An 11,590-nucleotide genomic window follows, 5' to 3' on the forward strand; every position below is an offset into this window, starting at 1 on the left:
TTGGCATGCAACTAATGCCAAAATGTTCATAATTCAATGCCCAATCGTGTGATATGTGAAGGTATGCGCTCTACCGAGTGCCCGTTCTAGTTTTTTTTTGTTTTTGCTCCGGCTGCTCCTCAATCAGTGCCGCTATCCCCATTCGTCTCCTTTGTGTCCGCCAGACGCTGCAGTGCCACAACAAGACGGCTCACGACTTTGTCTTCGTGGGCTCCTCCTCCCTCATCGCCACCGCAGGGCTCTCGACCGACAACCGGTACGACCGTTGGACGAATTTGTCGCCCACATTGTGTTCCGTTTGGCAAACTTCTCTTTCGATGCTCGACTGTTTCCGCTGAGCTCCGCATCCCACAAAATGTGGAGATGGATAATCATTTGTTCTCCCTCCACAGGAACGTGTGTCTGTGGGACACTCTGGTCACGCCTGCCAACAGCCTGGTGCATGGTGAGCTTCTTATTCCACTTGGAACGGCTTCTTTCAGCTATCGACTCAGCAATGTTTGTTTTGTTCCACTGGCGGTTAGAAACCATATTTCAAGAAGTCACCTTGAACCTTTGAAAACTTAAAATGGGCATTTTCTGCTTTTTTGATGACAATTTATTAAATGCAGTTACTAAACTATACTAATTGAGATAATTGGTGTATTCTTTGATTTTTAAATGTAATGCATATTATTCATATATTTAATATATCTTCAATTAACATGTTACTTGACGTTAGGTCTCCAATAAACTTTTTATTTATGTGCAAATATAATTTATTTAGTTAAACTAACAATTGTAATCATTTTTAAACCGAAGCCTGGAATGTTTTATGTTTTTATCCACCTTGTCTTCTCCATTTCCATTCTTTATGTTTCCCTCAATTTTATTCTGTTTCCTCCGATTCATCCACTTTATTCGACTCCACATCCCTCTCTCTCTCTCTCGCTCTCTTTCTCTCTCTCTCTTTCTCCATAGCTTTCTGCTGCCACGAGTCCGGGGCCACCGTGCTCTTGATGGCCTCCAGGCAGCAGCTGCTTATCATAGGTGGCAGGAAGGGCTGGATCAGCATCCTGGAGCTCGCCCACAGGCACCAGCGCCAGAGCTTCCAGGCCCACGACTCGTCTGTCAAAGCTCTGGCTGTCGACCCGACGGAGGACTGCTTCATCAGCGGATCAGCTGAGGGCAACATTAAGGTATGTTGACTGATTCATGCAACGGAATACATGTGACCATTTGAGAGATGGATAGTTAGGAGGTTCGGTTTTTTAAATATATATTTTTATTTTTATTTTTTATTTATGTATTTTTTTTGTGTGTGTATATATATATTTTTTTTAAATTATTTTTTTTGTATATATATTTATTTATATCTATTTTATTTATTTATATTTGTATATATATATATATGTTTCTATTTATTTCCTCAACACAAAGTGAAAATGTCCCCACACATCAACATGCAGACGACAGTTTGATTCATCCATGGAGACAGTGAGACGCTCCAATGTCACGTATGAGGAAGCACTTGCTCAGGAAAACGGTGTGAAAGACGTGAAGCGTCGGGTGAAACCGGGTCGACGCACGGAGGAAAGCGCTGTTGACTGAACGGGAGACGTCTTCGGCGTATACATTTGCAGGTCTTTAATCTTTTTGACTGCGTTAACGACGGCGCCGCTGTCACTCCGAGGAAGGAGCCGCCGCTTCACACAGATGTCCGAGACATGGCGCGGCGCACATCGGCTTGAGATTCAAACAACTTTCCTTCTCGCTCGGGGGGGGAAGAAAAAAAAGCTTCCAAAGCCGCCGCCCGCGTGTGAAGTTGCTCGTCTGAAGCTGATGAGAAACTGAACATGGCTGAGCGGCGAATGTGTGAGCTGTTCAAAGTGTTTGATGAGGAGGCATGCAAGTGGCAGATTAACTCGTATGTGCAGCGCCGGTTCTATGAAGTACCTCATCAAAGAGGTTCCGCCAAGACGGGAACGCCAGTCCAACGCTCAAGATGGAGGGTGTAGCCAAATGCTTAAAAACGGGCCACAAATGTTTAGTTTACATTATTTTTAAGGCTAAACTGGAGTAAATCGTGTTCATAGTTTGCATTGCCTCTTCATCACAGACTCTAAAAGGGTCAGCGCCAACGTGACCCATTCAGGGGTCGTTCTCCTGTCGTCAGGGTTCGTACGGTCATGGAAAACCTGGAGAAGTCATGGCATTTTCAAAATGCTCATTTCCAGGCCTGGAAAAGTCATGGAAAAAAACTGAAATCATAAAAGTTTTGGAAAAGTCATGGAAATGTGTTATGATCATGTGTTCATTTTTTAAAGAAAATATAAGCCGGCGTACACTCTCAATACGCACAACTTTTTACATTTTTCATGTCTATCCTGAGATTTCAGTTTGGTCATGGACATTTGGTTTAAAGTCCTGGAAAAGTCCTGGAAATCCATTGTTCAAAATGTGTAAGAACCCTGTGTTGCGAGGTCGTATCCTGAGTTACCGGCTCCGTCTCACAATCGGCCGCGCCGCCTCTTCGTAAAAAGCCTCTTTTTTTTTTTTTTACAAGCTGCTAACGAGATTTTCTCGTCTTCTTTCTCCTCGGTATTTCTTGTCGTAACGACCGAAATTAAAGTCAGACATTTGCTTGTCGCTTGAGGCGAAAGGAAGAATCTCGATGTCGTCGCCGGTTTCGTCGGACGCCGGCCGGCCCGTCGTGTTCACGCCGCCCGCTCCTTTGTCCCGCTTCGGTTTCACGTCCCGCGATGTCTCATTTGAATTTTCCTGACATCTTGAACTCACCGCAGTAGAGAGCGGCGCTTCCTGCCCAGTCGGACCGGCCGCTCCTCCTCATCGCTCCTCTTCTTCTCGCCCTTTACCTCTTCCCTCCACTTTCTTTTCTCTTGCATTGATAACACAAATAACTTTCTCTCAAAGCTCTTCGGCTGCGCAGCGTTCAGAAAACGGATGCTGGAGAAGATCAGAAGACGGCGTCGCCGAACTTTTATAAAACACGTCTTTTTGTTTGCTTGTTTTTAAATCGAGAAGAAAAAGTTGCGTGACCTCAAGGGAGCGATTCGTCTCCGAGAATAACCCCCCGGCGCCGCGGCCGACTCCGCCTTTCACACGCGGCGCCGTTGTTGTGTAACGATGTGTCTGCTCCTCAGATCTGGAGCCTCGCCACGATGACGGCGCTCTACGCGTTCCCCAACGAGCACGCCCGCCAGTCGCTGTTCAGGAACCTCGGCACGGGCGTCATGCAGATCGAGGTGGGGCCGACCAATCACATCTTCTCCTGCGGCGCCGACGGCACCATGAAGATGAGGGTGCTCCCCGACCGCTTCGGTGTCGTCCACAACAACAACAACAACAACCACGGCGACCTCAAGAACGACGTCAAGCTCATCATATAGGAGAGCGAGGTGGTTAACGCCGTTGATTCAGAGAATGTGGCGTCGGAACCTCGACGTCGATGACGGCCGCCGCCAGAACAATGGCCGCCAGTGTTATTAACGGTGTAGATGAAGAAAGGCTTTCGGGGGCGGGTTCATAGGACTCATTCACAGACATCGGGGGTCCCGGAGACAAATCACAGGAGCCTCTGAGTGTTGGGAGTGGAAGCGGGCGACGGACCGAGGAGTCGGGAGGAGCGGGCGAGTCGGGAGGCCGAAGATCGTTCCTCGCCGTTTCTTCTGAGTTGATATCGGAGTCGACGGCGTCCGGCGGGCAGCGCGTCGTCCCGGAGTATTTTTGAGGGGTTTCGGGCGTCGGCCTGTCGGACCCTGTCGAGCCACTCGGCGCCGCGCAGGAAACCGGTTTTATGAAGGCGGAACGATTTAAACGACTAAAACTACGCAAACACACTTTCTGCCGGAGAGACGACGACGGCCGTCTGGGTACGAGCGGCGCGTCCAACTCGCCGCCTCTCCGCCAGAAAGAGTTCACGTATAATCCCAAAAACACGGAGAGCAACGTGATTTGAGTTTCCCCAACGGTTTCTTAATTTATTGTGGGGGTTTTTTGTGTTTTTTTTATTTATTTTTTATGACTTGCAGACGACATTTCTCTTCCTTCATTTGCACATCCACATGTATGAAGCTCCGAGGCCACGCCTTCGGTATTGAGATCAATATACATGTGCAGGACGAGACCCGCTGGTATATTTATGAGTATTATTATAAGTGCCCTTAACCTCTGAGATCGACTTCCACCACGCCGCTGATACCAATCATTACTGAAGTGAAATTAAAGCTACTCTGTGCACGCCACGAATAATAATGTGTTCTTTTTTTAATGTTCAACATTCAGCTTGAGACCACGCAGCAGGACACGATGGAAGCGAGGGGTCGACGATCGGCTCGTTGTTTATCGTCGGCCTTCATGAATCACCTTCGCCGTATCCTCCGTGTGGCGTTCCTCCGCCGGGCGACTCTCACGTTGCCTCCGGCACACGGGAAATCTGATCCACGTCGTACGAAGTCTTCCTCGCGAACGAGGAAGAGGGCCACGCACATCGAGTACGATCCACCCGCGTCTCTGTTTCCTCCTCGACGCGGTCGGACTCGGGTGAAACGCGACGCGTTGATTTCAGGAGGATAAACTGAGGAAAAGCCTTTTAGATGAAGCACATTTATGACGGTGTGTGTGTATTCACATGGATCCATAAACTACGCTCATCACCATGAGTATAATCATAACGACGAGTCGTAGATATTACAAAAGCCACTATGAAGAATATCGTTCTGACAAATACAGGTATATTTATGAAATAGGTTCATCTTTAGGGTTCTAGACTGAGCGACCAAAAGGCAGATGTTATGTAACTTCCTGCCGTTTCCTTTTCTCTCATATCGTCACCGTTTCTTTCTGTCGTTTCTTCTTCTCTCCCGATGCGGCGTTGAGCAACGCTCTGGTTTTGGTCAAAGCCGTGTTTTCCTGCAGCCGCTGGAGATTAAGCACTTTTTTCCAAGCGATATGTACTCCTCCCAAAACTGTAGAATAAAAATATTTTTTATCAACTTCCCTTTGCTGAACTATTGCTTATTGTCATTTTCAGACGGTCCCGAGCCGCTCGGCGCTCCGTCACTCGTAGCTCACGCCGAGCCCTAAAGCTCAACTTGTCCCGCCTCAATCTTGTAAATGTGAATTTGATCAAATAATTCTAATTTTATAATGTCATGTAAATCGATGTAATATATACAGACAAATGTACCGGTGAAATAAACAAAGATTCTGTAACATGAGCAGATGTTTTTTGGAAAACGGAAGTGACCGCCATTCAGTTTATATTGTATAGAAGTACAAGTTTATATTATATATTAGTACAGGGTTATAGTAATACAAGTTTATATTGTGTCTGTGGGGAGCCACATGAATATTAGATGCACATTAGATCTAAACCTACTGACCAAATTATCAAGTATTCAACTAACTTATTACAATTGTTTATTTTACTTCCTTCAACGCAAACAAGACATTCATCATAATTACTCCATGAAACATTTTCAGAGCTAGTAAACTAAATTATTTGAAGTGGCTGCAGTATGAGGTGTGAGGAATATATATTTATATTTAAAGTCATAAAGTGATTTATTAGTATGACAAAAAAAAGTCATGACAAAAATGAGGCATCACTGTCAAAACAATTCATGAAAAAGTTACACATAAATGTTTTCATTCATCAAGTCATAATAATGCAAATATTGGATGCAAAATCTAAACTATAATTAGCAAGTATTAAAGTCACTTATTAATGTTTCTATTCTGAATTATTTTACTTCCTTTAACGCAAACAAAACCGTCATTACTCTGAAACGTTTTCATAGCCAGTAAACTAAATTATTTTGAAGTTTCTGGTGTGGCTGCAGTTTGAGTTGAGGAATACATGCAGGCACGTGCACAGACATTTTGGGAGGCAGGTGCTCAAACCAAAAAAAAAGGGCACCCATTGGCAAAATGATTTTTCTATTGATCACTGTAACTTGAAGTGAGCAAGTAATTGGTTGTTACGAAACACCTGAAACACATTGTGTCGTGAGAAGACATGAGAGCTGAAGACATGAGCGCCGCGGAGCATGTCGAGGCGAAATTCTCACAAGAACTCAAATAAATGCCCCGACAGATATCCAAACACATTTGGGGGGAATTGATGACAGAGAGAGTAAGTGTTATTCTTAAATACTGATTAATGAAGAAAAAATGTGTCTACGTCCCTGGGAAATAAATCTTGAGCCGGAGATGTGCCAGTTGTCGATTTACAATATTCTATTTCTGATGTTCAGTTGTGTCTATTCCCCAAGACGTGGCATAATAGGTTGCCCGAACTCAAAGAAGAAGAACAACTCATGTTGTCATTTAATTTCTGGATATATTGTACTTGTGTGATACTGGGTATTGACTCTGTGCAGGTGTGTCTCCATACAGATGTGTGTGTGTGTGTGTGTGTGTGTGTGTGTGTGTGTGTGTGTGTGTGTGTGTGTGTGTGTGTGTGTGTGTGTGTGTGTGTGTGTGTGTGTGTGTGTGTGTGTGTGTGTGTGTGTGTGTGTGTGTGTGTGTGTGTGTGTGTGTGTGTGTGTGTGTGTGTGTGTGTGTGTGGCGAAATGAGGTGACCTCTTTGTATGTATTTAATGTCCTGTACTCTCGTGTATACAGTGGGTGGGGGAGTGGGTTTGTTATCTGATATTTCAACAAAAAGATGATAAACAATGGAAATATCAGTTCATGTTTACTGTGTTATGTACCTGTCAATATTTCCAAATAAAAGAATACATTATTTGTTTAAAGAAGAACAACAAATGGACTGAAGAATTTACGAAAAAAGATAATGGAAAGTAATCATTTGACCTCTAACAGTTTCAAGAAGTTGAGAGGGGAAACGTATAGCTGTCAAATAAATGAAGTTTAGTCGCAAGCCCGCGTCATCTATTGCTCATCCATCTGCCAAGTACAATCTGGTGCAGTGCATCAAATGGTGACATTTGTTTTAACTGTACATGATCCCTCTGAAATAATAAGATTATAATATATAATATAATATATTTCATCTAGCATACAGTTTGGCTTTACAGCTCATACAGCTACTGAATAGCAACAGATAACTGAGAAATAATAATACTTATAATAATACTACTAATGCTAATAATAATAACTCGTATGAATCAAATATATATTTAAAGAATATGGGGGTAAATAAATAATGCCTCTGTATTGCTCAATCGCACGTACGTACGCACGCACGCACGTCAATGCCATGGAAACCGGACCGAGGCTATTTAAGGCCGCGGACGTTCTGATTCTGCCCTTTGCACTTTGGACTTTGACGCGAGCGGACCTCACCTGTGAACCCTCCTGTGAACCCAGACCTGTGAAGGAAACTCTGAGACTTTTGCACTGCTTGACTCTTTTTGTTGGAAACAAAACTTGTTGTCTTACAGAACTCCACCAGATCCGGACTACGAGAGACCCGAGACCCCGAGGAAGGCCCTCCGACGACCGAGAGCCGAGGACGAGACCCTGCTGAAGCGACCGGGCTGTGATTTGGACTAAGGTAAGACCATTTCTACATTTAATTTAGCATTTTTATTATTAACGTATCCCCTTAAATCCATAAAAGTGTTCTCAGTTTAGAAATCAGTGAAACCTTTTGAGTTTTAACGTTTATAATGTTGACAGGAAATTTTGTGAAAACATATTTTGTGAAAAGTGACGCTCGGTCGATGATTCGTCGTGTAAAATGAGATTTGCGGTGCAGAATGTCTTGAAAATGTCAGGAGATGTGCGGAATGTGTTGACAATAAGTGCAACGCCTCGAAACCCCTTTTATTTTAGGTTTAAGGCATCAAAACGTCTAACTTTAACTTTGAAATTACAGAAAAAAGATGGCGCCTTTACCATTTTTACAGAATTCTCAAATGTACTCTGTAAAATGCATAAACTCGGCACCATGGTAACCATCGGGAACGCGCGGGCCGCTTGACCTAAGCTGCGCGTGACCCGGAGCTGCTCTGTCGTGACCGTTGAAACGGGCCTTATTGTACACACGTCTGCTCCTTTGACTTTATCATATGAAAGTGATGTATTTAACATTAAAACGCTCTGTGCTCGTTGTCGCGATGCTTTGCTTGTTAAGTAGAGTTAACTGATGGGAGTGCACGAGCGCGCGCTGCCTCCAGCATCTCGTCCTCGCGCTCTGAGATGCACCTCGTGAAGTGGATAATGAGTGAGATCTGTAGCCGTAGACCATAAAGTTCGCATGGACCTGTTTTTGGGGCCCTTAACTCAGAGCTATCGGTCCAAAACGTTCGAGCTTGAGCCCTCTGGTTGACCGGAGCTGTGAGGCTAACTCCTCGAGCTGTTGACCGCTAGCTGAAAGTTATCCTTGAATCTCGTTCTAGTGACTGACTTCCTCTCCCGCGGACCTCCGAGAAGCCGGAGAATGGAGGACCACCGTACGCTGCGCGGAGGTAAGTTTTATATTTATATTTAGCATTTTGTTATTGGTTCTTACCTTAAAACCATTTAAAACGTTCTCAGTTGAGAAATCAGTGAAACCTTTTGAGTTTATAGTTGAACAGTTCACAATGTCAAGGGGCCTGTTTGAAAAATACAGATGTGGTGGAGGTTTCTCCGTGTAAAATGATTATTTGAGGACCGGAATGTCTTAAAAGTCGCTGGATATCTGTGGTATGTGTTAACTATTAGTGTTGGGGATTTAAAACAGTGTTATTTTATTTAGAGGCTATCAAATATGACAGATTTTACCTTGACATTTCTGAAAAAAGATATTCTTAATACTGAAATAGAATCATGCGTCAGTGTGACGTCATCGCACCAGGTGTGTTAGAGACGCATCTGATTGTGAGAATGAGTTGGTTTGTTTTGACAGTGACTGAAACGTCACTTATTCAACAAACATCTGCCCCTTTTACTCAATACTATCCCATGAACTATTTCTTTGACAATTAACCCTCCTGTCGCACAATGAAAGGTTTATAAAGGGGAAAGTGAGAAGATATGAAACATTGTTTAGTCTGGAAGGTGTGGCTCACGAGTCTAAACAGTTGTATATTGACCTGCTAACTGATAGATTAGCAGCTGGAATCTGAATCTATTATTGCTCAATGTAATCCAGAACTATTTTATTGAATGAAGAATCCTGTTTCAATGTTTCCCTGCAGCTGGCGACTTCGTTGGAGCTCCACCGCCGCCCCCTCCCAGCCCCCCGGCGGCAGCCATCGGAATCGACTACGGAGGTAAGAAATCAGAGCAATGCACAATTAAAGGGGAAAGTGAGAAGATATGAAACATTGTTTAGTCTGGAAGGTGTGGCTCACGAGTCTAAACAGTTGTATATTGACCTGCTAACTGATAGATCAGCAGCTGGAATCTGAATCTATTATTGCTCAATGTAATCCAGAACTATTTTATTGAATGAAGAATCCTTAAATGTTTCCCTCCAGCTGGCGGAGACTACGATGGAGCTCCTGGCCTCCCTACGGCCATCAGGTTAGTCCAGGAAGATAACATTGCGGACATTAGGCTTCATAATGCGCGTGTCTCTTTGTTGCGTGTCTTTGCCCTTTTAACACCAGACGAGCTCCGGCGCCGACTCCGACACCCAGACATCCGCCGCCGGTTCCGCCAGCTCCGCGCCATCCGCCGACTCCGCCAGGGACTGGCCCGCAGGTAAGTTATCAGGTTAGTGATACACTTGTCCCTTTAAACTTTCACTACACTGTTTAAAGTCCTGTTATTGGTTTGTATGGGCACTTATTTTATATTCTACTGTCAATGTAATGTTACAATTCTTGCACTTTGCTGATTGTTTAATGTTGTCTAATGTTGCACCACCCGCCATGACACATTCCTTGTTTGTGAAAATATAGTTTACAATAGATAAATAGATGGATAGACAGACTGAGAGACAGATAGATAGACAGATAGACGGATGGATAGAGCGATGAACAGATACCCCAGCCCCCCAGAAACCAGAAGAGTCTCCCAGGAGCAGCAGGAAGAGGAGGAGCCCGACTGCCCGGCAGGACCGATAAAGTTCCAGACAGCCTTCCCTCGCGCCTGGCGGGGGAAGGCTGGTTGGCCTGGTTCTACTTTTTTATTTAGGTATCGATTGCTGTGACACGGAAGAGTCTACCGGGATCTCCTTAACGACGACGAAGAAGATGACGAGGGAGGACCACATGAGAAGGATGAAGGACCACCCAGCCCCCCGACACCGCCCGCCCCGCCCACACAGGAAGCAGCTGTGAAGAAGACGGACACTTCAGCCTGAACGAGACTTAATAATCCTTTCATTTGTCACATGGAATCCTGTACGTTCATGTTAACTGTGTACAGTATTTAGATTATTTCCTGATTTTAATAAATACATGTACAGCAACATCTAAATATGTCTTTTTATTCCAAACTACTGGGTCAGCAAACACTGTTATGATGTTCATTTTGGGTTATAAATCAACTTTAATGGTTGAGACTTATGTACTACAATGTTATAGTTTTTATATTTACTTATTGTGTTGATTCTTAATAATTAATGTCTAATATATTGTTTTACACCAGTGCTCATTTTTCATCTTCATAACGGATAAACGATTATATTTTTGTTTTGTGTTTTGCCAAACGTAGCTTAAATGACCACAAAAATATTTTATCGTACAAAAAATCCTACATGGCAAAACGTGTCATGTCAGTTGGCAACAATCAGTAACAAATACCAACATATCTTCACTCTAAATAATCCAACTAAAGCAATGCATCATTTCTATTTACAAGATTTTCATTGACAAAAATAGAGAATAGGAAAGTAAGTAACAGACCCCGGCAGTATATGAAATGATGCTTTTATACCAAACTCCTAACTGGATGGAGAACATTGAAACAAAACCAAAGAACAGACGACATGGAGGAGGACGTCTCCTCAGCAGCATGAGTGACGTCCTCTGGAGGCTGAGGACAGGAGACATGAGCCGGCACCTCGTCCAGCAGCTCCTGAAGAGTCCGTCTGGAAGCTCCTCGCCTCCCAGCAGCCGGACACAGGGCTCAGCCTTCTGGACTCGCTGAACGTGGCATGTCGGTTCCAACCTGTAGAAGGAATCAAACACTTTAATCGTCCCGTTCATCTTTGGGCCGACGGGCTTTCTGGAAGAACAACTCCCGTCTCACATCTAAAAAACAGAAAAAATAAACCGGAGCATGACGACCACAATAATGTGTATTTGACATGAATACAGAAAGGGCACTTTTCTCATCCAGGGCAAAGGGGCACGTGCTTGAGCACCACTAGGGCTCTACCTGTGCACGTGCCTGTATATATATATATATGTACATTTAAAGTCATAAAGTGATTTATTAGTATATTAAACAATCAAAAAGCCATATTATGTCAAAGAGTAATTACAAAAATGGGTGTTGAAAAAGGTTTGTATTACTATAATGTAATAACAATTTGTGAAAAAACGTTTCAATCGTCATACAAATGTCATAGTAAAGTATGACATCATAAAGTGATGAAAAAAGTTAAAATGTCTTTATAGTGTGTCAGTTAAGTCTTATGAAAAGTCACAAAGAAATCACAAATGTCAAAATTGACTAAAACAAT

General features: G+C 43.6%; 1 protein-coding gene and 1 long non-coding RNA gene across 9 annotated transcripts in view; both read left to right on the forward strand.

Moving 5' to 3' along the window:
• Positions 1–8,423, forward strand: part of LOC130196186 (dmX-like protein 1) — a 54,670-nt gene extending 46,247 nt beyond the window's left edge. For 6 of the 8 annotated variants that reach the window (XM_056418075.1, XM_056418079.1, XM_056418080.1 and 3 more), the window contains 4 exons: positions 165–256; positions 393–445; positions 961–1,178; positions 3,144–5,219. In XM_056418075.1, coding sequence (XP_056274050.1) covers positions 165–256; positions 393–445; positions 961–1,178; positions 3,144–3,389 — 609 coding nt within the window. In that variant the 3' untranslated portion in view covers positions 3,390–5,219. Of the gene's footprint in view, positions 1–164; positions 257–392; positions 446–960; positions 1,179–3,143; positions 5,220–7,409; positions 7,523–8,369 lie in introns of those variants that run through there. The other 2 variants (XR_008832201.1, XM_056418078.1) reach the window with 2 other exon arrangements.
• A 749-nt stretch (positions 8,424–9,172) lies between these two features.
• On the forward strand, positions 9,173–10,380 carry LOC130196833 (uncharacterized). Its single transcript, XR_008832330.1, has 2 exons — positions 9,173–9,227; positions 9,435–10,380. It is a non-coding gene; the product is annotated as an uncharacterized LOC130196833 (long non-coding RNA).
• Positions 10,381–11,590: the final 1,210 nt, after the last annotated feature.

The sequence above is a fragment of the Pseudoliparis swirei genome, chromosome 7, assembly GCF_029220125.1.
Source record: "Pseudoliparis swirei isolate HS2019 ecotype Mariana Trench chromosome 7, NWPU_hadal_v1, whole genome shotgun sequence".
In the NCBI taxonomy this organism is placed as follows: Eukaryota; Metazoa; Chordata; class Actinopteri; order Perciformes; family Liparidae; genus Pseudoliparis; species Pseudoliparis swirei.